This window comes from Scleropages formosus, chromosome 1 (genome assembly GCF_900964775.1).
Source record: "Scleropages formosus chromosome 1, fSclFor1.1, whole genome shotgun sequence".
NCBI lineage: Eukaryota > Metazoa > Chordata > Actinopteri > Osteoglossiformes > Osteoglossidae > Scleropages > Scleropages formosus.
The window spans coordinates 13,126,339-13,151,470 of NC_041806.1; the positions used below are offsets into that span (position 1 = coordinate 13,126,339).

Genomic DNA, 25,132 nt, shown 5'->3' on the forward strand with positions numbered 1-25,132 from the left:
CCTAGTGGACAAGAGGGTCGAATCAATGTGACTTAAGGTCGCAGACAAGAAAACGTTCATTGTTGTGTTTGCTTACGCACCAAACAGCAGTTCAGAGCATTCGACTGTCTTGGAGTGAGTGCTGCATTTGATACTGTAGGCTCCGGTTCGCCACAACCTCATTTGGGACAGGTGGTTTCAGACAGCGTATGTGTAGTTCCTGCATAACTACCTATTAAGTATTCTTAATTGTTACCCTAATTGTATGTGCTTCATGAATAAATTAAACTTTATTCATCCCCAAGGAAAATTCAATTCAGTCAGAACACCATACAAGGTACAACATATATGCATTGTATATCCATCCTTCAACCCATCTCTCTCTCCATCCATCCATATCCTAGAAACCAGCAAGAACACCCTAGCATCCAGCTCAAACTGCCTAGCAACACCTAGCAACCAGCCAGAACACCTTTGCAACCAGCTAGGAGAACATACAAGCAACATACTCCAACATAGCTTAACAAGCAGACAGAACAGCCTAGAACACAAAAAATGGCTTGCTCACAGACCTTCTTAAAGCAAACAAATAACTTAACCACTACTAAAAACTGTAATAGTCAGCAAAGGCGTGCCATTTTTTGAAAGTTAACTATTTCATTTTGTTCTATCATCTATTTCTCTTTACTAAAGTAAAAAGACTGCATCAACAGCCATATCGAATATTCCTGTACAATAATATAAAAAATGTTTCAGAAATAGTTATTTGAATTTGCTAAAGTTTATTTTGAACATATCTTTTGAATACTATCAACACATTTTCCTAATTTTGCAGTAAATCTGGCCAGTTTTCTCCCTTTTACTTTACTCTTGCTCCTCCTTATGGTACACTGGTACATCCCATTACGTTTACATTTATTCATTTAGCTGGTGCTTTTCTCCAAAGAAACATACAATATTAAGGTACTGACAATTATTTACCCATTTAAATTGAAAGCTTGAAAGGTGTCATGAAAGTTTCTACACATGGTGGAGAAGGAGAGCATGGGAGTGGGGAGTGGCCAAAGGACAAGTGAAGCCCCCTAGAGGACAGCAGGGACCTGGTTTGTTTAAATGTTAAGATTATTCAAGTTTTCATTTTGTTTTTCTTGCTGTCATGGGTTCATGGTTTGGACCGAGTGATGAAGCGATGTGCATCAACCAGGGGTGACTCCATAAGGTGATTGAGAGCTTGGGTTCTCCTCAGCTGGGAGGAGGGGCAGACAAAAATTGCAAGGAGAACTACAGCCCTGTGTGCCAAGATAATTTGTTGTTATTGGTCCATTCTGGGGTAGTGTGTAATTGAGAGAGAGAGTGTGTTCCACTGATGTATGGATGAGTGACCCATTGTAAGTAGTGTATCTATCAGTGTAAGTCACCTTGGTGAATAAGGTGTGATGGCTCAGAGTTCATTGGAACTCATTCTTGAGAAAAGCATCTGCTAAATAAATAAGTGTTACCCAGTCCTTTGTTCAGTTCTGCCTCTGGTGTCTTCGGTGATCCAGAGAATGGAAGCTCAGGAAAGATGAGTGTGGGCTGGCAGGTGGAAGAGCCATGATGACGGGCAAGATAGACATGAGGAAATCTCCATACTACCTGTTTCACACATGATCACTGGAAAGACAAATCTGTGGACTGTTGGAGGAAACCAGAGCACCCAAAGGACATCTAGACAAACTGCAGACAAACAGAGTGGGGACTGAACATGGGTTCCACTGCTCAGCCCAGGAGCTTCCCACTCCACAACCATACTTCTGACCACAAATAAAAGCTGGGGCCAAATTTACCACCTGGCTGTCAGGCTGTGAGCATGTGCTGTCACCTCCTCAGATCCATTTCTCATCACTTTTTCCCAGTTCTTCCTTTACTAAAAAAAGAATAATGTACAAAATACTGTTACAGAATAAAAAAAAGTTCTATTGATCATCCCATCCTGGGTGTCTCCCCTCCCCCTTCGGCCTTGCAGCTTGTGTTGCCCGGTAGGTTCCAGCTCGACGCAACCCCGCTCGACACAAGTGGTTGTTGACAGTGGTTGGTTGGTTGTTCTATTGATGCAAGTGTATACCACATGTCCTGACAATAAAATACACTACCATTGAAACTGAATACTGTAGTTGGAAAAAGGGTTTCTCCCCAAAAGTCACTGGAAGAATTAAGAACTTATTCTATTTCTGTGCTTTATTTAATAATGGTATTCATAATTAGCATGATAACTGTCATCATTATACTAATGAAAGTTTAACAATAACAATAAGCAGTTCAATCTAACAAAAGAGCTTTGAATTTAAAAAAATCTGGGTTTTCAGAAATAGAGCATAGTTCATTTCCCACATTTTGTTTCCATGAAAAGTAACATACATATTTATAATGATTTGTTTACAAACAATGGTCCTGCCTAGACAGATAAATTTTCTCTTTTTAAAATACAAAAACAAATAGAAGAGGATGTGCTCTATGTGGAGAAGCACTTCTGTCCTGATGTGTTTGCTCAGCCCACCTGTAGGGTGCATGTTCCCACCACACACCAGAAAGTTCAAAGCAGGTGTGTCAGACCACTGTCTCTGGCTGTCAGGGATGTGTCCCTGTGTCCTGCTCACATGGTGGCCAGCTGCCCCAGGAGCAGGCAGAACTGTTGTGTGCATGTGGCCAACTCGCCCACCCTGTCGATGACGTTGCGTGTCGCACTGGCTGATGGATACTGCAGCGCCGCCGTCTTGGTGCTCAGCACGAGGTCCTTGAGGCGCTCACAGAGAGCACTGCTGTGCTGCGTGGTGCAAGCACGGATCTCAGGCGACTTGGCCTGCCGTGACAGCGTGTCCCCAATGAAGACAAGCTTGTGGGCACTGAGAATGACAAACTTGCTGTGTGCCACAAAGATCTTGGGTGGCTGGTTGCCATTTATAGATGAGTAGAAGGCATCCACAGCATTGGTTAGTGCTGTCACGTTGGACTCGCACTGCTCCAGGTAGAAGAGAAGCAGCTGCCGATCACCCAAACACAGCTTGCTTTGTGAGGAGGGGCAATTAGGGAGCGAAGTCCACCCTGAAATGTCGCTGTTGATTGGACGAGTAACTTCTTCCTCCAACTGCTCAAACTGTTTCAGCTGTTTTTAGGATGAAGAGAGAAGGGACAATTAACAAGATTCCCTTTGAAAGGGGGTCCCTGCAATGTACAGTCCAGAGTGACAAAGGGTCATAACACACAGACACACAAAAACACACACAGGCTAATGGACAGAGACACAGGAACACAACCTCTTGCTGCTCCAGCTCCGACTTATTTTGCAGAATGATGTTTCCTTTTTCTAGTAACTGTTTCTGGCTCTTCTCAAATTCCTCCTTGCCCTGCAAAAAAGAACACATGAAGGAAAAACACAAGTGTTCCAATTTTTGAATTCACACACACACGTATCATCTGAAACTGCTTGTGCCATATGGGATCGAGGGGAGCCGGAGCCTAACCTGGCAACACGGGGCAAGAGACTGGAGGGGGAGGGGACACACCCAGAAAAGGATGCCAGTCCATCGCAAGGCACTCCAAGCAAGACTCAAACCACAGACCCACTAGAGAGCAGGACCTGGTCCAACCCACTGCGCCACTGCACTCCCCACGTTTTTGAATTCCACAGGGCTAAATAAGTCTGGGAAAAAAATCACGGACTTCTTTAACTACATCCATTCTATGAAGAATGTGCCCTATTAGGGCCTCTTCGAATGTGTGGTGTTAAGGGTGAGCAGCAGGGAGCTGTGTGGAAGAGCTGAGCCCCCAACTTTCAAAGGAGAGCTCTGAAATCTGCAGTAGGTGCAATTGCGCAGAGACTGCACAAGTGTGGCAAACAGCCAAGCTACAAATTTTCAAAGATACAGTTAAAATGGAAAATGTATTTTCTTCATTTCTTTAAAGGATTTTACTGTGCACATATGTTGCACAGTAATCAATCGAGTTGAGTGGATCTGAACAGAACAGGAGTTCATGGAGACAACTTTTTAAAATTTTATTCATTTTAAATTATATTAATATTATCTTGTGGACCGGGTCCTGCTCTCCGGTGGGTCTGGGGTTCGAGTCCCGCTTGGGGTGCCTTGCGGCGGACTGGCGTCCCGTCCTGGGTGTGTCCCCTCCCCCTCCGGCCTTACGCCCTGTGTTGCCGGGTAGGCTCCGGTTCCCCGTGACCCCGTATGGGACAAGCGGTTCTGAAAATGTGTGTGTGTGTGTATTATCTTGAAGTATTAAGTATGTGGGGTGCGGTGGCACAGTGGGTTGGACCACAGTCCTGCTCTTCTGGGGTTCGAGTCCCCCTTGGGGTGCCTTGCAACGGACTGGCATCCCGTCCTGGGTGTGTCCCCTCCCCCTCCGGCCTTATGCCCTGTGTTATCAGGTAGGCTCCGTGACCCTGTCTGCGACAAGCAGTTCTGAAAGTGTATGTATATATTAAGTATGTACTTTTATCAGTTATCACTGCATGAGATATGTCAAGGAACATTTGTATTACTGACCTTCCACTGATTGTGACTTAGGGGCAAAAGTGACTTTGAAGTTACAGACAAACAGAGTTACAAACATATTTCTGGTGTCATTTGTTCAAAACGTGAGGTTTGTGTATATTAAGGTGTGCTCTGCAAAATGGTGCTGGCTGGTGTTGATGCTGAGGACACAGGGAGGGGGCAACTCGCCATGGTTATTCTCCATGTTGTTCCTGCTATTTTCCTCTGTACTCACTTTCCTCAATGCTCTAATAATTCCATTTCCTGTTCTGAATGCAATCATTTCTGCCTTAACAGCACTTTTAATTATAACGTTTCATTGTAACACAATGAATACAGGGAGGAACACTATTTACACAACATGGTATTCTGTATGGCAATTCGGAAAGACCGTAATCACATTTGCAAAACTCATAGTGGTCCCACACTGGTATCTTCTGCATTTAATGTATGATTCTGACCCCCCTATGCTGGTGAAACACAGCTGGACACAGTGATGAGACAAAACTAAAATCCAAAGTGTCAAAAACTAAACTTTCTTTTTTATTTTGATGTGTTTTATTGTTACAGGTTATGTTTCTGGTGGGTTCTAAGCACATGTATTACTGGAATTAATAAGCTCCTCCCCAAATCAAAAGCCATGTTCAGTGTCTTATAGCACCACTGACCATGCCTATGTTTTACCATAGTCCTTAAAGGTGGATAGAGAAGGGAGCTGTACCTGCAGGTGCACGTAGTCATAGTCCTCCATCCAGCCATCATCGGCAGCTTGCAGCCATCTGTCCCCCCGTTCCTCCTCAGCAGAGAACTTGGGTGGTGCCGGAAGTGGTCGTGACTGGATGTTGATGCGTTCTGGGGGTTCAGCTGCCTGTGGCAGAGGGGGCAGGGGTGGCTGCCGGATCCTTCTGAAGAGCAGTGAGGCATTGCCGTGCAGGAAAGAGGCCAACTGTTTGGTGTCGTCAGGAACAGCACGCAGGCACAGCAGCAGGTGATCAAGATCATCACCCCCACCACCAGGGGAGGGGGCCTGCAGCACACCAGGGGCCCAGCCCATGCGGTCCAGCGCCTGACTGTGCCGCACCATTTCTTGGAAGCTCTCTTCCATCTTCTGCAGCTGCTTGGCCAGCTTGGGCTGCAGTGTGCGGTCGGGAGACTGTGCTGCGTTGACCACGGCAGCCCGGGCAAAGTTGAGCAAGTCACGCACAGCCTCCCGTGCTCGCTCTGCCCCTTGCCGCATGGCCGGGAGACTGGCTTCCAAGCGATCAGCTGAGCGCCACCCAGCGCTCACAAATGACACAAGCAGTGATGCGGAGCCCTCAACTGCGTGCTGCAGCCATGCCAGCCGCTCCATGGCCTCGTCTGGCTCCAGGTCCAGCCGGGCTATGGGCTCATCAATGAGAGGGGGAGAGCCTGGTGCCACATCATGAACCACCTGCTGGGGGACATCGTACATGTAGTCGCTGCCCTCAGTTCCCCCTGTGGGGTGCTCGCGAGGAATATCATAGATGTCCCCCTGTGGCTCCATTGGGCTGGCTGAACGCACACTTGCCGGGATGTCATACACTTCCTGCGTGTCGGATTCACGCTTCACCATCACCGATGGGGGCGGGACATCGTACACTTCCTCAGGGTTGGTACAGAGTCCCCCACCATGGGATGGGACCTGTCCTTTCTCTGGAAGCTTCTTCAGCTTAGCAAAGTTGGGAGGCACATCATACGTGTCCTGGGAAATCAGGCAGTCAGGTGAGTCCTTGGCAAGGAAGGGGGGGAAGTCATAACCCTGCAGGGGGCACCAGTCAGTAAGAGAGAGAGAAAACCTGCAGAAACTGTGTATGTGTGTGAGAAAGTAGAGCTCTCACTGTTTTCTTTGCCAGCAGGAAGCTCCTGTCCGCACTCCCGTCCTGTCCATCATCCCACCTGGGCGGCTTCACACATATTGGAGGGGTGTCATAAACCTGGGGGGAATGATGGGGGTAAAACAGAAAACAATATAAATCAACAACCACACACGCGCAAACAGGATGTAACAATAACACTTCTGCTTGTGCACTCCTCACCTGCTGCTGGCTTCGTGCTAGGGGAACATCATAAACTTCCAGGGAGGGGGCCTGGGGTCGCGGAACATTGTACTCATCTTGGTTGCCCATCCCTACATCAAATGCATACACCTGTCCCCCCCGTGTAGGAAGAACCACCTGCAGAGCAAGGGGGTGGGTGAAGAAGGTGGTGGCAGTCACGCAATGTTGTCTGAACCTGAGGGGGTTGGGAGGAACAGTAACCTGTGCAGGGGATGTTGTTATGCAGTTCCCTCCCATGACGGGCACAGATATGTCCAGCTCTGAGGAACATGGGAGGGTTCAAAACACCCAAGAGAAAGGGGGCTGTATGATGCTGAATGGGTTGGCCATTTACCACAGATACATTCAGAACTCATTATTGTGTGCAAAAATGAAGGAAATTCCTCAAATTTAGTTCCTCTTATGAATGACTGAATCATGCTGTATGTGTATACATGAATAGGACATATGCATATACACTGGAAATATAAATATAGGTAATAGGTGCCATCATAACCATTCCTTTGTCAGTTTCTTCCTCCTTCATAAAAATGAAATCTTTTCACTATAAATGGAGTTGACAGAGACAATGACACACACACACACACACACACACACACACACACACACACACACACACACACAGAGGATTGATCCTTCATGCAACAGGATGAGTTTGTTGAAGGAAATCAATGAAATTCTCATTTTCAAGAGAGTCAAATTACCAATATTTCCTGGAATAATGGAAAAATAAGTCACCTAAATTTAATTAAAATACAGAAATTTTAATGCAAAAAATGTTTGTGCTTTAAACTGTGATTTTCACTGTGAGGAGGTGCTTCAAGGGGGTACAGTGGTGCAGCAGGTTTGACCAGGTCCTGCTCTCCGATGGGTTTGGGGCTCGAGTCCCGCTTGGGGTGCCTTGCGATGGACTGGCGTCCCATCCTAGATGTGTCTCCTCCCCCTCCAGCCTTGCACCCTGTGTTGCTCCGTTAGGCTCCGGTTTGCCGCAACCACGCTTGGGACAAGCAGTTTCTGATAGTGTGTTTGGAAGTGCTTCACCGCAGAGTTTTAGTTCAAGCAGATACTGAAAGGTTCCTTTTCTCAAGCATCTGTGAAGCTCAGTATGTGTGTCATTTACCTGGATTTTAAAGACTAAACTCTTCTACTCACTTTAAAGAGTGTTGTGTAGCTGTGCAGATTGATAGATACAATAGGTTGTGTGTCTGTGTAGTGGTGCGTGGCACTGTAATTAATTTTTTGTTTAGTAGTATGTACTGGTTTGTTAGAGCGCACGTTCTCCAGATCATTTCTGTGTCCCGTAGTGGGAGTGGGTGTGACTCCGTGGTTCAATTAATCGCGCCTGTTTGGTTGTTTGCCTTGGTTGCCATTGTTGGAGTAGTTTTGGTTTCAATTAGGAATCTCAGCTGATGGGCATTAGCCCAGTTTAAATAGCGGCTGGCGAGCTGTAGCGGCAGTGGTTGTGGCAGCCTCCTGGTGCAAAGATGTGGGAGGCAGTCCACTGAAGAAGGCCACTGGTACAGTTCTCCTGGCCCTAACTGAAACCTGGATCACCCCAGCCAACTCCGTCACACCTGCAGCACTCTCCACTAACTACTCGTTCCCTCGGCAGAGGCCTGCTCATTTCTCCCCAGTGGGAATACTCTATTCTTCCTCTTCACCTGCATGATCGGTCCTCATTTGAATGGCATGCTGTCTCTATCACTGCCCCAATCACTCTTGCTGTGGTTGTTCTTTATTGCTCTCCTGACCCTCTCGGCTGCTTCTTGGATGACCCTGACATCTTGTTGAGCTCTCTGCCAGGGGACAACACTCCATTGATTTTCCTGGGTGACTTCAGCCAGCATGTTGATGACATTCATGCAAGTGGCCTTCTGTTGCTCCTACGGTCCTTTGATCTCTCCCTGTCCCAATCTCCTACTACTCACAAAGTGGGCAACTGTCTTGACCTTGTATTTTCCCGCAGCTGTGGCTGTCCTGTCCTCTCTGTTACATGTCTCTGATTACTTCTTCATTTCCTTTCAACCCTGCCTTACCACTAGCTCCTCGCCTCTTTCTGCACCCGTTGTCAGCTTTCGCCACAACTTAAAATCTCTCACCTTCTTGCTTTGCCTCTGCTACTCTAGCTGCTCTCTCTTCTGCTGCACAATTCTCAGATCTATCTACAGATGATGCCACTAACACTTTCCTCTCTGCCCTATCTTCCTCCCTTGACTCCCTCTGTCTTCTAGACCAGCACACTCCATTGCTACCCCATGGCTGTCTGATACGTTACGTGTCAACAGGACCAAACTGCGGGCTGCAGAGCGAAGATGGCGTAAATCCAAAATTCCATTGGACCTGGATGCCTACCAGTCACTGTTAGCTGCTTTTCAATCTGCTGTCTCTTCAGCTAAAACCTCCTTCTTCCACAACAAAATACAATCTGCATCTAAAAAACCACACAGACTCTTTGCCACCTTCTCATCCCTTCTGTGTCCCCCGCAACCTCCTCTTCTCTCACTGCTGACGACTTTGCTTTGTTTTTCAGAGACAAAGTGAAAGCAATCACTGACAAGTTCTCAGCATCAACCTGCCCAGTTCGCACTGGCTCTCTCTGCGAAGCTATCCTCTCCAACTTCAAGCTGCTCTCCGAATCTGAAATCTGTGACCTCCTGATATTGCGCAGAGCCACCACCTGCTCACTTGATCCGATCCCATCGTCAGTCCTACAGAACATTTACCCGCAACTCTCCACCTTCACCTCTAAGATCAACTCCTCACTCTTCTCTGACTGTTTCCCAGCTGCCTTCAAAACTGTTCTAATTTCACCTCTGTTAAACCCATCCCTGGATCCCAATGTGATTGAAAATTACAAACCGGTCTCTCTCCTCTCCTTCCTGTCCAAAACCCTAGAGTGGGCAGCCTGTGATCGACTGTCTGATTTCCTCACCCGTAACCATCTCCTCGATGGTTATCAGTCTGGTTTCAAAGTTGGTCACTCCACTGAGATGGCCCTTCTGGCGGTATCTGATGTTCTGCAAGTCGCTAGAGCCACCTCCCTCTCCTTGGTCCTTATCCTCCTTGATCTGTTTTCAGCATTTGACACAGTCAGCCACCGGATTCTACTCTGCTCCCTTAACCATCCTGGGATTAAAGTTGCGGCACTAAGATGGTTTGAGTCCTACCTATCTGACAGATTCTATCAAGCGGTCTGGTGGAGCTCTTGTTCTTCTCCTCTGCCTCTTTCAACTGATGTCCCACAGGGCTTGGTATTGGGTCCTCTTCTTTTCTCGAGCTACGCCTCCTCCCTCGGTCTGGTCACAGCCTCCCAGGGATTCAAATACCACTACTATGCTGATGATATCCAGCTCTTTCTCTCCTTTCCACCAGATGCGTCAGACATCTCCACACGCATTGCTGCCTGCCCGTCAGACATCTCTTCATGGATGTCTGATCACCACCTCCAACTCAACCTCTCCAAAACAGAAATTCTTTACCTCCCAGCTGGCCCATCCTGCTGTCGCAATCTGTCGATCAAACTGGACAACTCACTCATTTTGCCTACCTCCTCAGTTAAGAGTCTGAGAGTAACAATTGACACGAGTCTGTCTTTCTCTCAGCACATCGAAGCCACAACCCGGTCTTGCAGATACATCCTGCATAATATTCGTAGGATCCATCCCTACCTCACAGCTGACTCTGCCCAACTACTTGTCCAGGCCATGGTGACTTCCCGTCTGGACTACTGTAACTCTCTCCTGTGTGGCCTTCCTGCTACTGCCATAAAACCTCTGCAGCTTTTACGGAATGCTGCTGCATGAGTTGTTTGATTTGCCAAAGCGTTCCCACGTATCTCCTCTACTCATTTCTCTGCACTGGCTTCCTATAGCTGCTTGAATCAAATTAAAGACCCTGGTTATTGTCTACAAATGCATCAATAGAAACTGCTCCTAGCTATTTACAGGACTTGATCAACTGCTATACCCAAGCCAGACCCCTTTGCTCGTCTACTTCTGCTCGCTTGGTGGTCCCGCGCACAAAAGGTAAAGCTCGGAGGTTCTCGGTTCTGGCTCAGTTGTGGTAGAATGACCTTCCCCTCTCACTCAAAACTGTGGAAACTCTGTCTACATTTAAGAAGGGTCTGAAAACTCACCTCTTCTGGACCCACTTCGCCCAAGATCTCCAGGTCATGTATGGTGTAAATGTTCATGCACCGTAACTTCGTGAGCATCCCCAGGTATAGCCTTTATTTAGCCACTACTCCGGCATTGTATTTGCTTGTTTGGGTATCTTATATTTAAAAAAATGGTAGGAGGGTATCAGGATTTGTCTATCCTGTGTTTTATGCACCTACTTGCATGATGAACCTTGGTGCAGCAAGTGGTAGGTAACAAACTGGGTTTACTTGAAGCTTACACGTCTGCAGCTATGTCTCTTTCTCTTAATGTAATGCATGAATTGTACTTTTGCTGAGATGTACATCGCTTTGGACAAAAGCATCTGCTAAATGAAGAAATGTAAATGTAAAGAGTCTTTCAGGACACATTACGTTAATGTTTTAACTGTGTTTGTATCCAACTGTCCTTATAGAACCCTGAAGAGCAAGAGCACTTCCAACACAGTGATTGGTTTTCTCTAAAAACTACTAGTTCAATCAACAGTGTGGTGGAATGGAATTCTTTTATTAATTACTTCTGTTGTCAGCCCTTTTTGACCAGTGTTTGCCTCATTGGACTGTTATGGGCCAGTGTATAGGGGAGTCTGAAAGGCGTGCAGGATCACTAAACCCATGATCACACCCAGAATGTCTGTCAGCCCACTGATTATTGATTAGTCAGCATTAGTGGAACTTGTACCTTTTGTGTTTACACACTATGCCTGGGGACTGCAGTGTGTGATTATAGGTGTGTGGAAGGTTGTTCACCTTTCCTGGGGGCTCTGGGGGACCCCGAGTCCTTTTCTCCATTGAGGGGGGCACCTGGTAGACATCCTGCCTGGGGGCTGGACCTCCTGCCGAGCTGGGCACCTGGTACAGGTCCTGTGGAGAGCTCCTGGAGCCCAGGGGAACTTGGTAGAGATCGGACCCGGTGTTGGGATACTGCGCACCAACAGGAACCTGGTATACACCCTGTGGGGCAACCTTATTGTGGCTAGGTGGCAACATGTACATCCTGTCCAATGGGGCAGTACCAGAAGCTGAGCCAGGGGTGGGCGGCACCGGGTGCATGGCAGTGTACTGGGATGAGGGTGGTGGCTTGCTGTAGGCACTTGGTGACGCCACCTGCTGGCCTTGCACCTGTGTTTCAGCACCCTGGTGACGGTCATACATGCCAACAAGCACCTTGAGGCGGTTACCAGGGACAATCCCCTGTCGCCCGTGCAGTGAGCAGAGCCACCAGCCGTCAAGGCCCTGTGTGTCGCGCTCCAGCACGGTGAGTATGTCACCCTTGCGGAAGGACAACTCGTCTGGGGACTCCGCTGCATTGTCATACAGCGCCTTGGCCAGCACATTCTGCAGAGGGCGACAGAGAGCAGCATGGCAGCAGATGTGACGTGGAGGAGCATTGGGAAATGTTGATCGCTGTGTGCGTGTACACACACACACACAGGCACCATGCTGAAGCCAAGCTGAGGAATGGAACAGAAGGGTTACATAATTAAACAATTAAAATAAAACAGAAATCTGGACGTAAAATCCACAAGTTCTCTGTGCTCTGTGGATGGGCTGAACAGGTTGCGTCAAGTAGGCGGTTTGCAGACAGGTGGTGTGTAAACATCTGTTCTGTGTTTGTGCGTGTGCATATAGTACCCCTCCTGCCTCTAACACGCTGCAGGCCAGCTGTGACAAGTCCAGGGAGGCTCCCAGAGGCTCAATATCCTGTTACCCATCATCCCATCATGTGCACCATGTATGTTTAGGGGATTTCACAACACACGCCTGTTCGTACAGTACTCTCATCTGCATAGCAACAACAACACTGCAGACACACAGCTGTACTGAGGCTTGGGGTGACTGCCCCCACACAGGGTCAAAAGTGACTCAGCTGGGCTCCAACAGCACCCCACCTACAGATCCCCCAGGAGAGACAAACATAGGTTAGAAACTCATCGCTGTGGGCACCAGGCAGCACTGGGCAGAGAACACCTTTCACAGGACCTACACTGCAGCACAGCACCACCCCAAAGAGGAAATGAGCATTAGAGCCAGTCACCCAGTGTATGAGTCCATGTTATTTTCTTCTTAAGTATCATTATGGCTTTTAGAGAACATTCCAGCACTTCAGAGGTGTGTTCAGGCTGCAGTGAGTCAAGGATTCAAGAAAAACTCACAGCTGGAAGCTCAGTGTGGAAACAGACAGCTGGAACAATGAGCCTGAATGCCTGCGCAGACAACAACCATACAGCCTGAGTGGCAGCACAGATGTTAATCATAACCCAGTCAGCTGGCCATGTGTGTAGATGGAAAATGTCCAGCATCTGCATTTCCCAGAATGCCTTGCCTCCACTCTTTACCCCAGAATCCTCTTAGTCACTTTTACACCAATGTCTCTCTCCTGATGTGGCCCCTTGAAAGAAGTAAGAGCAGGAGATACAGCTGCCAGTGTCCAAGACACACACATTATAAAGAAACACACTTTAAACACACACACACACAAGCTGACGCTGTTGTCAGAAGTGGAAGGAATGGAGAGATGATGTTGATGATGAACAGCCAGTACTGAATGGCATCTAACACAGAAACAGATTCTAGAGACATGGATGCAGAGGCAGCAGGTAGTGAAAATTCAGCCTGACACTGCTCTAGTCAGTCATCAGCCAGCAACTTCAGCAATTCCAACAGTAAAGTCAGTCATCGTTCCACAGAGACCTCTAATCAGGATGACAAAAAGGGTCACAGTGCTCAAACCACACCTTGCTTCAAGTGTCAAGAATATGTCCAACAACCACCAGCCCTTTACCTACCTGTATCACACATAGCTATCACCTGTAGGCTGTTTCTAAGACCTGTAGGTATCACCTGTCCCATCACTCACATGAAACTGGACCTCAAGGTGCAAAAGGTAAATAGGGTAACAGAGGACAACTTGAAGGATGACACTTGCAGTCTCAAGAGACACTCTACTGCTGGACCTGAACTTGTCCAATGAACCATTCACATGATGCTCACCATTTCTGTGGTAACCTGGACTAACAATCAGCAGTGATTTTGACTGACCCAAAAGAGTAAGAGAGAGCAGTGCCTTGGATGACTTTGGAGGAACATCCCATGGTAATGTATCCACCTCCTTTAGGAGTGTTCGTGTGATGAGTGCTAGGATGAATGTGGTGTAAACAACAACAGCAGCAACAACAAACAACAGCACAGCAGTAGTGAGAATATGTCCTGACTGTCTTGGGGAGGAATTCCAGTCTGAAGCTCCAGGAGGACACATACACACACACACCTCCACATCTGGAACCTCACCCTGGAAAAATGAACCCCCCAGACTCCCCAGGTGGGTCAGCATCCAGGAGAAAGTTTCACTATGCTCATGCATACCAGATGAGTGTTCAGTGATCCGTCTCCCCCCAGCTTCAGCTCAACCTAAAATGACACCATTAGTATAAACTTTGCCAGTTGAGTTGGAGACCGGCAGTGTGTGAGCGTCGCTCTCGCACCCCCAGCTTCTTTGTTCACACTGCTCAGCAGTCTCTTACTATGGACTTACACTCACACAAGCTTCTCCCTCTAAGGTAAAGGCACATAGACTGCAACCCTGCAGTGGAAACACAGACAGACACACACAAACTGGTGCTCAGTCTCTCCTACTTCCTCTCCTGCTACCTCCTCCTTCTTCTCTTTACAACCCTCTATACCAGCAAGGCATACTGCTCATCGGCCTGGCTCTCTCACACACATGCACTCACACTCACCAGAGAGTTCATCTTCGGCCCCTGTGTGTGTGTGACACCAGACAGCTTGCTGAGGGTTTGAGCAGGATCAAGAGGCCCGATTGGGCCACCTGGACCTGTGAGCTGCCAGAGTGTTGTTGGCTCTCGGCTGTGGTTTGAACGCATTCTGAAGATGCGTGACCTCACCGCCCAGGAATGAGCATATCTCGTTGCTGATGGAGAATTGTGGCTGGCGTGCCGTCACTGCGTCCCACTCTCTCCCACTGCTGGCTGCCCAGGAGGCAGGAACATCCTGCCGTAACTCAACACCTCCTCCACTGAGAACTACATTCACCTCTCCTCTACCAGCTGATAATAGGCTGGAGCCCCTCTGTGCATGCAGATGAAGGCAGGGCTTCACATTTTGCCCTTCTGTGTGGAATGTCATATGTATCTCTGTATGGAATTTCAGGGCTTGTTCACACTCCACCAAACTCCACCCCATCCAAAACTTTCCCCTCCCCAGTCTTGTCTTCTCAGGGTTTGGGCTTGCATGTGTGACGTGTGTTTTCCACCACACATCTGTTTGACAAAAATTGTTGTCAGCATCTGTGTGTGCGTGTGCAACAGCTACAAATCACCACTTAAAAAAAGTGTCTCAAACCTTACTTTTATCCAGGGTTACTTAATAGACAATGAAGATACCCATTTATATATCAGTTATTTTTACTATACCAATTCAGGGCAAGTACCTTGATTAAGGGTATTACTGGATGTTAAATTTGACCTGTATCCTTTGTTTAAAGGCAGGGGGTCAACTACTTCACCTCCTCTGCTGGCTCATTCCAAAGGACTGGATATGCTCATTGTAGGAAACAAAAAATAAATGTCCAATAAGCGGTTCAAGTAAGTACAGATTCGTGATTTCACGCTTATGTTGGTGACAGGAGCAGAAGTTCACGGTCATGGCTCTTGGAGACCAAGTGGTTCTTTGCAGCACAAGGTTCAGATCCCAATGGACTGTTGTGCTGTGCTCCTTGTGGGGGAACACAACTCAAATGTGTGTTTAGGATTGATATGCACACATGAAGGGACAGCAAGATTAAGCTATCAGCAGCCAGCTGTAAACTAACAGTAACACAGTGCCCATCCCGAGGTAATATATCACACGTCAATATTTCCTTTTCTCTGCACGTTCGCACACCTTTAAGTAACTGCACTGCTGCTACTAACTGCTGAAGTTGTTCTCTTGCGTCAGACGTGTCTGAATGATCCCTTGTGTCACACTGTATTGCAACACCATGCAGTCCACACACAAGACAGAGTCCTGCGACCCACAGTCCTGTGCAAAGGGTCAGGGTTAGAGTCGGGGTCTTTCCAGTGAGACTCACAACAACGAGAAAAGTGCAGGTGATCTGTACCTGCTTCCATGGCTTCACACTTCATCCCTCATGTGACACCATTTCTTTCTTTATCCAGTTATCATTCAGCTTCCTTTCTGACAACGCTATGACCCAATCAAAATGCTACTGAGAAATCAGAAGGCGTTTTTAACCAAGTGCTCTGCAACTGAAGTCATCTGCACCACGGTGAATGTGGTTTCAAAGCAACTGTACATCTCTCCTGAAAATATTAGCATTAATTATACATGAAAGTGAAGGGATTCCCTCTGGGGAGCACAGGTAAACAGGTTAGTGCTGTGATTGTAAGTAAAATCTCAGTTTGGAGTTAAAACCCTCCTCCTCCTCCTCTAGCTGCTCCCTCAGTTACACCAATCTGTTCTCTATTATGTCTTTTTTTCTTTTTTTGACCCCAAAAACTTGGTGTTGTTACACCTCCCCTCTTTTACTAGAGTCTCCCAGGGTATCACTGTACCTGTGTCTTCACAGGCTAATGTGGTAATGTGCAAACATGGTAAGGCTAGATGATAAGGTTAGCCATGACCTTCAGTGGTCCACTAATCTGTCCTGGGTGGGAGGATCTGTCTGTAGGGGCCTCAGGAACTGAAGATGGACCATCAGACTGGACAGTGCAACACTACAAGCCAAGCCATAGGTCAAAGAGATGGCACCATTATGCATATAAACAAACATACACACACACACTCCACTTCCAGACAAGTGGCATTACCGAAACGCATCCACTTTCCATGCACTGGAATTCCATGAGTACACTCCAGCTGGGTCACGCACACTCAAAGGTCATACTCATACCTACCTCTAAGGCAGCACCCTGCAAACAATGGAACATTTGGCAGAACACCTGCGTGGGGAGACAGAGCAGGTTAGGAGAACAATGCTGTATGTTGGTGCAAACAGCTATGCCACACACACACACACACGCACGCACACACACACACCACAGTGTGCGCAGTCCTCCCAGTGGAGGCACTCCAACAACATCATGTCAGAATCACATGGTAGCACTGCAGTAGACTGTCCATAGTGTCACTGGAGACTACACAGCTTATCCTTCCTGCCACGTGCTTGATACAAACACACACATAAACAGGGCCTGCAGGCCTACTCACACCCCACAGGAAAAAAAAAGAGTGGGAAAGGCAAATTGCACCCATCTGTAACAGACCACTGGCTATGGCTGTGTAGAGTACTAGGTTCCACTGTACACGCTGAAATGTGTAACACCTTGAGAGGTAGGAAAAGTTGGTAATACAGTGGGTAGAGCTGTTGCCTTTGGATGCAAAGGTTACAGGTCTGAGTCCCCCACCTCCAGCTATAGTACCCTTAAGCAAGGTACCTACCCTAAATTGCTCCCCTGAAATTACCCAGCTGTGTAAATAATCGTAAGTCATTTTGGACAGAAGCATGAGGGTAAATGTCTTCTGTAGGGCCTTGTACAGAGTCAGCTGTCAGGAAGAGGGTCTATAGCACCGCTGCAGAGGCCGTGGTGGAAAATGAGAGTTACAAGGACCTTGAGTTAGAAACTGAGATTCTGACAAGGGAGCAAGCACACTGGCTGGCCAATAGGAGAAGCGATGAGAAAAGGGGTAGGAGCCAATGAATCAATGAACAACAGAAACAAAACAGTTTCAGCGTCCATATTGTTGTCCTTCTTTGTTTCTGTACCTGTCCACATCTCTCCCTGTCTGTCTCCCCCCACACCAGGCCGCAAGTCCCTGTTCGTTTTGAGGCTCCACTGTCACGCTTGATTGTTTCTCTATACCCGTCCTGGGTGTCCCCTCCCCGGCCTTGTGTTGCCTGGTTAGGCTCCGACTTGCCGCAACCACACTTGAGGCAAACGGTTTCAGACTCTGTGTGTGTGTGTGTGTGTGTGTGTGTGTGTGTGTTTCTCTTTAACCAGACAGTTGCTGTGATCCTTCAGCTGCTTCATCACGCTGTTGCCCGAGTGTGAACTTCACCACCTCCTGACTGTGGGCCCTCAGGCACATTCTTTACTATAACCCCACCACACCTGACAAGCAGAAACATGAGAGTATGGGGCTGTGCTGGGGCTCACATCACTGTTGGTCTGTTTGTATATGCTATGAGTTTTGTTCAAACAGGAGAATGAATGGGCTGCAGTGTTACTACCATCAGAGACACCCTTTCAGATGCAAACAAAAACCATGCAGCCTATTTGCAGCCCACCTGAGCATCACCACCTCCTGGCCCAGGGTGAAGCTCCCCTATGGCAGTACAGTGATTAGGCCCTCAGCTCTTCCATCAGACCTTGACAGTTCAGGGTGAGGGTTTGGGTCCTCCTGCAGCCTGGTGAAACCCATAACAGTCAGATGGGTGTAAACTTTCAGGGGCAGGGCTACAGATTTGTGTAAAGGAACATCCTCTTCTTTCCCTCCAACCACTCATTCAAGTCCACTTCAACACAAGACCATGAGAGGAGTTATTAATGACATACTGTATCTATACATTTATTCTGCTCTCCCCGTGATGTGCCTTAACCACAACAGCATCTGCAGTATCTGGAGAAGCACTCCTCACAGCGGGGAAACAGGAAAGATTCTGGGCCACAGCTCTCAGTGAGAATTACCCACCACACCCCTTCCCCCACCATTCTGAGTCACAGGTCACATAGCACTACATATGCACACAGTGAAAGGCTGACCGTTAGAGGAGCCACCTTCAAGTCCCTCAGATGACTGTCTTGGGTCGCACCGCAGGCTATAGGGTCAGCAGTGGGGGATGAATAATGACCTCATCATGCACTGAACTCACCGGTGTGTTTGTGCTTATGTGCCAGGAGACTGAGAGCTGACTGATTTCACCACCACTTGGGTCCCCACCCTGTCCCCTCTGTGATGACTGACTGTCTGCTTGGCATGCATGCACGCATGCACAGATTTCCAGTGAATCTGGCTTCCTCCTTTGGTTCACAGCCTTTTGGCTAAAATCTAGTGCAGTACTAGAAATTTCAGCTGGGGCAAAGTAAAACCTATCATAGGATTGTGTGGCATGACCACAGCATTCTTGGATTGAAGCTCTGCTGCCTGCAAGAGTTTTATTTTATCCTGGGTAGCCTGCTGAGCCTAAGGTGCAGGGTTTCAGTTGGTTGTCTCGCATCCTCACAGGGGATGCAGAGATCTTGTTTTCAGTGTTTTTAACTCCAGCCACCCCAGAGTAGTTTTGCTTCTGAAGGTGTTGCCAGCCCCTGAGGAGAAGCACTGGATATTGCCTGTGGCAAGGACAGCAGCTTAAATGATGCCGATATGGAAGAACACCATTGCCTTCCACTAGAGGAACTGGAACAACATAAATGGATTCCGGCGCAGATTCCTTTCGGACTCTTAGAACTTCCAGTGCAGAACATTATCTGCGTCCAATGGAAGGGGCCGTCGTTCTTTTCTGATGTCACGTTGGCAACCAACGGACACTATTGAAGGGGTGACAGTATAGAGTGAGCACTATACATTCTAAGTTGCTCCCCTACTCCATATAACCATTGTGGAGGACTCAAAAGAGAGCATTGCCTGTCCATATCTTTGACCCCTTCGTGTCGGCGGACATCGTGGCAGTTTTCCTGGAAGGATTTGTCAGTGTTTTCCCTGGACATTTTCCCTGGTCCCTTGGAGACCAGGCACCTGGCCCAAGATTGTATAGGTCCTTGCCATTGTGTCTGGTGTGGGAGAGGGGATCATCTTTCCTACAGTTGCCAACAGTGCAACCATCTTATGCAGAAGTGGTGCAAGCTGGAATTTTCTGTCTATGGCAGAAAATAGGAGAACCCTGCCTTTGTTCAACAGCACTACAGAGCAAAAGGGACCAGCGGTGAGTGCTGAGGAAACAGAGCAGCTGTCAGTGGCCAGTGTGGTTGTTTTTGCTGGCACTTTTATGGGGTCCTTGGCCAAAGAAGAGTCAAGTCCTCCTGCTCAGATGGACACTGTACAGAATTTTTCAAGAATGACCAGGTTTCAGACACACAGGGCAGAGAGGCTGAGTCAGTCACCAATACTACATTGGGAGAGCCAGTTTTGATGACTACTCCTCAAAAGGAGGGAGAAGATCCCCTCCTCCCTACTGGTTCCTGTTCTTTTGGGCAGGTCATTGACCTGTTTTAGGTGGGGTCTCCCTCTAGGTTCAGTTTATCAAGGCCTGCAGAAGGGTCCCACCATGCAGCTAAAGAGGAGAGGGATTTTTGTTTAGAGAAACTGTATGATAATTTTGATATGTTTTAATAGTAATTGACATTTAATTTATGTTTGTATATTTTAACATGAAATGATAAAACTTATCACTCCAATGTTATTCTAAGATCTAAGGTCTGGGTATTTTTCTACATACTTCATAGTCACATTTTTACACACACAGTGAGACCGCTTGTCCCGAGTGGGGTCGTGGCAAACCAGAGCCTAACTCGGCAACACAGGGCGCAGAGTTGGAGGGGGAGGGGACACACAGTGGACGGGATGCCAGTCCATGGAAAGGCTCCCCAGGTGGGACTCAAACCCCAGACCCAGAGAGCAGGACTCGGCCAAACCCGCTACGCCACCCTCACATTTTTACTGTTTTTCTTAAAATATTTAAAAAGTTACAGGGTTTTAAAGGCCTAAGTTTTTATTCTTAACATGGAACAGCAAGTTTACATGTATAGAGTGCAGATGAGTGAGCATTATATAATTTCTGCAATGACAAAGGTTTTAATGGAAGTAGGACATGGATGTGTTGAAGTGTCTTGTACTTTTGGAATGCTTTATTAAATTCCATATAGTTTGGAAAAGAAAAAAACCTGGTCTTCCCCTGGCCTGCCCCAGTAACCCCAAAATATAAATACCCTGCTCTCCATCAAAGGTTGGAGGTAATCACATGAGAAGTCTTGTGGTTTCAGAATTATAAAAAGACACGCTGAGTCCTCCCCCAGACCCCCCACAGATGGGTTACAGGACAGGGAAGTGAAGAGATCAGCTAGAGTTTTAGAGCCACGTCACAGCGCTCATTAGAGCGCCCCCACTGCAGTGCCAACAAACAAACTGTGCTGCCATGGCAACAGGGGACGAACAGCGCAGGGAAATGAAACTTGAGGACAGAAACAAACCCAGAGGTATGCAGAGGGGCTGAACACCTACAGAGCCACACACACACACACATACACACACGCACGCACTTCACTGTATGAGCAGATCAACGGCGGCCTTGTGATGTAAGGCCTTTGTGTGCGCGTGTGAGAGAGTGAGACCAGTGAAGACAGGAACAGGACTGGCGCATATTTCTCCTCTATCAATTACACTTTACCGAACTGTGCACAAAGGTGACAGAGTGCCAACAGCTCTGTCCCTCTGTGTCACCTTTTTTCTAGAGTAAGCTCTTCCCCATCCACCTCACAGCTCCCAATTTGCCAATTCCAGCATTACAGATAAGTCAATCATCAAAAAGCACCTTTTCACTTTGAGGAGCAACTGAAGAACCACAAGGATTCAGATCTGGAGAAGAGAGCAAACAGGGAGTGAGAGTAGAATCCTAGGAGGTGACAGTGTCCATTCTTATGCCAGGTCACACTGTCACCAAAACCTTGACCAAAGCATGGAGGCCGCAGGCCAGGGGTGCGAGAGGGCAGGGGCGTGGGTAGTGGTACGTCACATCACTGGTCTCTGTGAACCACAAACACTCTGAGGAGTGTTGCAGCAGTCAAGCTTTCAATGCTGAAGGTAGGTTTCAGGGCAGTCACTTTCTGTCAACTGCCCTTATCACTGCTCGCTGCCTTTCACCTGGGAGCCCAACTGTGCTTGGGTCCTGCTTCAGCCTGTGGTCTGACAGTTTCCCCAGTGCGCCTTCAAGCATAAATGCTGGAGCAGAGAGCGGACTGCCCTCCACAGGTGAGCACACGTCTGCATTTGTTGTGTTGAACCGTGGCTGCATTCCTCCTGGAGAACTCACCCCCTCCCCAGCCAAACACATACACAGTGGTTCTTTCTAAAGAGTTCGCTGCTGGAGAAGTTTCTCACACAAACACACTCTCCACCCAAGTGTGTTGCTTTGACTACAGCCATGGGCCTGAGGAGGAAGTGGAGAGCAAAGGCTCCTTTCACCACTGAGTTTTAAAACAAGTACATAGACATAATCCACCACAAAACTTACTTTTACACTGAAATTAATCACATTTTACACAGTGATTCAGTGGCATGGTCAGGTGAACCAAGTGAGAGTCCTGTGTTTTTGAACAAGTGGAACAATATTCAGAATAATAATCACAATAATGAAAATCAGTGAGTGCTGGTCAACAAGAGGTGCTGGGAGGAAAGACCTTAGGAAAATGAGTCAGAATATGGACCTCAACTGAACCAAGGAGTAGTTGAAGGAGGAATGCCATCTAAACTCAGCAGAATACAAATTCATACTCATACACTGGCTTCAATTACGTGTCCAAACAGCAAAGCTGGGCGTCACGCACACTCTCTCACATAAACGATAACAGTTATCAACATGTGTGTCTCACAAACACAGGCAAGAGCGAGAGGACCCTGTCTCTCCATGTCTCACCCCCACCACTGTCAGTCACTCACCGGCACGGACATTTTCAGGCGTTGCTTTTATTGTTGATTTTTAATATTTCTCAGCGAAGTGCTGTCCCTCTATGACTGTCATTCACCGTCTTCCTCTGCAACTCCTAATCCATGTCCACGTCCAACCCAGTCCACTCCAGCATTACCTTCCTGGGCGAGCAGAGCCCAGCCTGACCATAACTTACAGTCAGACAGTATTCACACTGGATTCGCACCCAGATTCCCAGGTCGGATCCACCACAACTCCTGTTTCAGCTCATCTCCGTTTCTGTTTGTCCCCAGTAATCCCTTGGTATAAAACTGTTAAATTGTGACATGCTCCAGTCAGAGAAACCCAGCAGGTTATGACTATATGATGCAGGCCTCCTAGCTACACACTTTCCAATGCAGGCTCACTTAGAAATCCTCAGAGTCCAGCCGCAATCTGCCCTGCGCTCAAGTAACGGCTCCTTTTATAGAGACGCGGGGTGGACGCGCTCTTAAAGAGGAGGATTTCCTGTCGGCGGAAATTCGAGCGCTTCTCCCACCACAGAGCCTCTCAGAAGAGGCGAGTACCATTAAAGGGGCGTATCCTCAGAGTGCCTCACTGAGAGCAGGAGCGCACCCGAGTTACTGCAGCCTTTCAGCCAGTACGTATTTGTATGTCACTCCGCACAAGATGATGTGTTATTGTGTGCTCTTCACTGTCAGTTGTGTGTGTGAGGGTAGGAGGCAGGGGAGCTCCTCTGTAAAAGCATGCCAAATATTGTCCATGCTGTTATTGCAGTACTCATAGCTGTGATTGTTATAATTGTCCTGGGGGGAATGCGGCCTATTTTCAGTGCTCCCCTTCTTGTTCGACGGCTCCACATGCCTGAGGTGCCCAGCATGATCTTACTGAGGGCAGTGACTGAATGCTGCCCCAGGAGCTAACACACAGTGTTACACACAGTTGTTACACCCCAATGAACAGAGAACATGCCAATAAAACACTGGCATTATAATTTCTATTTTCTATGTTCCTTCCATCTTTCAAAGTTACACAAAATATGAAAGAGTGAAAATAACTCCAACTCTCATTTTTTTCCAGGGGAGGGGGGTGTCAGTGGCTGCTGGTCAGACCACAGCTCACAGATCATAAACAACACTCAGCATGCCTTGTGTGTGTGTGTGGGTGTGTGTGTGTGTGCAGTATATATATAGCTGCATACTATCACCTGTTGCCATGTCAATCAGTGGTTTATAGGAGCACTGATAATTAAAGAAACAAGTTAATAATCTTTTCATATTAATGGCCTCATCAAAGAAAGAAAGGCTACTCATCTCCCATCAACCTTAACCCCACACTGCCACTGGGGTTTGTCAGTGATCCTTAGTGGCACCAAGACCTGTTCTCTCGCACCCCTTTCTGCATTCTCCTCTGCACAGCTGACTAGACATGTTTTGTCCCAGAACTTGGCCTACAAGTTGCAGGACTGACTCATGGTCCATGGATCATCTCCTTTAGCAGCTTTGTGTATTGATGGGTCTGGTTACTTGTTCTGATATCAGTAGTCATTTCTCATGTGATGGGGTTTCTTGTGCCTTGTCGAGTGTGGGCCTAAAAACTTTAAATAAAAGCGTTAAGTGCAGCCAAAACAATCAAACTATTATAAGGCCAGACGTTTAACTAGACTAGTGATAGGAGCGTTTGCACCAGAACCTAAAATACATTAAAACAAACATTCTCAACTTACCACCCAGGCCAAACTGTAATATAAAATGTTGTCTGTTAAATATTCGTTCACTAACAAGTAAAGCTGTCCTAGTAAACGACTTAATATTAAGTTACAAGTCCGATCTATTCTTTCTACCGAAACCTGGCTCGGTGAGTTCGATAGTACTATTCCGCTAATAGAAGCCGCTCCGGACGGATATGATTATTTCCATAAATCTCGTTCTGTGCGTCGTGGAGGTGGAGTCGGCGTTCTTTTCAATAATAGATTACAAATAACACCGAGAAATCGTGATAATTATCACCTCGTTTGAAGTTCTACAATTAGATTTCAACTCAAACTCCAATATATATTCCTACTACCATCCACCTGGACCGTACTCCTCTTTTCTCGAGGAATTTACTTAGCAACTTCATAACCGATTTAGTCATTAACCATGACAAAATTATCCTGTTGGGTGATTTCAATATTCATGTAGACGTGTCGTCGGATACTCTAACAGTTTTCTGTCTCTCTTAAACTCCGTCGGTTTTACCCAAGTTGTTACCGGTCCTAATTCCCGTAACCATACGATCGATCTCGTCATAACCTACGGCGCAGATGTTCATCATGTTAATATAATTCCTTTAAACGAAGCTATTTCTGATCATCATTTAGTAACCTTTGATCTATACCTGCCCGTGCCGTCGGACAATAGTAAGACCAAATCGTGCGGCATATTGATGACACTACTACTACTGCTAAAATTATTAATCATATTAGAAGCTCCGATTTTGGAACGAGTGTAGATATTGATCAGATGCAGCTTTAGATTATAATTCGGTGGTAAAATTCGCCCTAGACTCTGCGGCTCCACCAAAAACTAAACTTATTCGAACTGTAGAAACTCTCCATGGCTCAACGAATCAGCTCCTGCAATAAAGTTAGAATGTCGTAAATTAGAGCGTAAATAAATGGCGTTCAACTAAACTAAACGTTTATTATGTAGCCTGGTCCGATTGTCTAAAAAAATATAAAAAAACACTTTTTCAT

The 25,132-nt window shown here is 47.2% G+C and overlaps 1 protein-coding gene across 2 annotated transcripts; it reads right to left on the reverse strand.

Annotated features, from left to right (window-relative positions):
• Positions 1-1,951: 1,951 nt before the first annotated feature.
• On the reverse strand, positions 1,952-22,840 carry LOC108933991 (breast cancer anti-estrogen resistance protein 1-like). Of its 2 annotated transcripts, none has more exons than XM_029253266.1 (7): positions 22,407-22,840; positions 11,487-12,074; positions 6,560-6,697; positions 6,362-6,457; positions 5,224-6,225; positions 3,273-3,362; positions 1,952-3,121 (listed from the first exon to the last, which is right to left on the reverse strand). In XM_029253266.1, the coding sequence occupies exons 1-7, from the start codon at positions 22,416-22,418 to the stop codon at positions 2,612-2,614; spliced, it is 2,436 nt and encodes an 811-aa protein (XP_029109099.1). In that variant the 5' UTR covers positions 22,419-22,840; the 3' UTR covers positions 1,952-2,611. The 2 variants fall into 2 exon arrangements, with proteins under 2 accessions (XP_029109099.1, XP_018606969.1); XM_018751453.2 differs by having other exon boundaries at positions 5,224-6,282.
• Positions 22,841-25,132: the final 2,292 nt, after the last annotated feature.

Coding starts and splice junctions, on each gene's coding strand:
- LOC108933991 (XM_018751453.2), bottom strand. Junction 6,698..11,486: donor CCCCAGAGCCCCCAGGAAAG/GTGAACAACCTT, acceptor CTTGCTCTGCAG/GTGGTTCTTCCTACACGGGG. Junction 3,363..5,223: donor ATGACTACGTGCACCTGCAG/GTACAGCTCCCT, acceptor TCTTTTTTGCAG/GGCAAGGAGGAATTTGAGAA.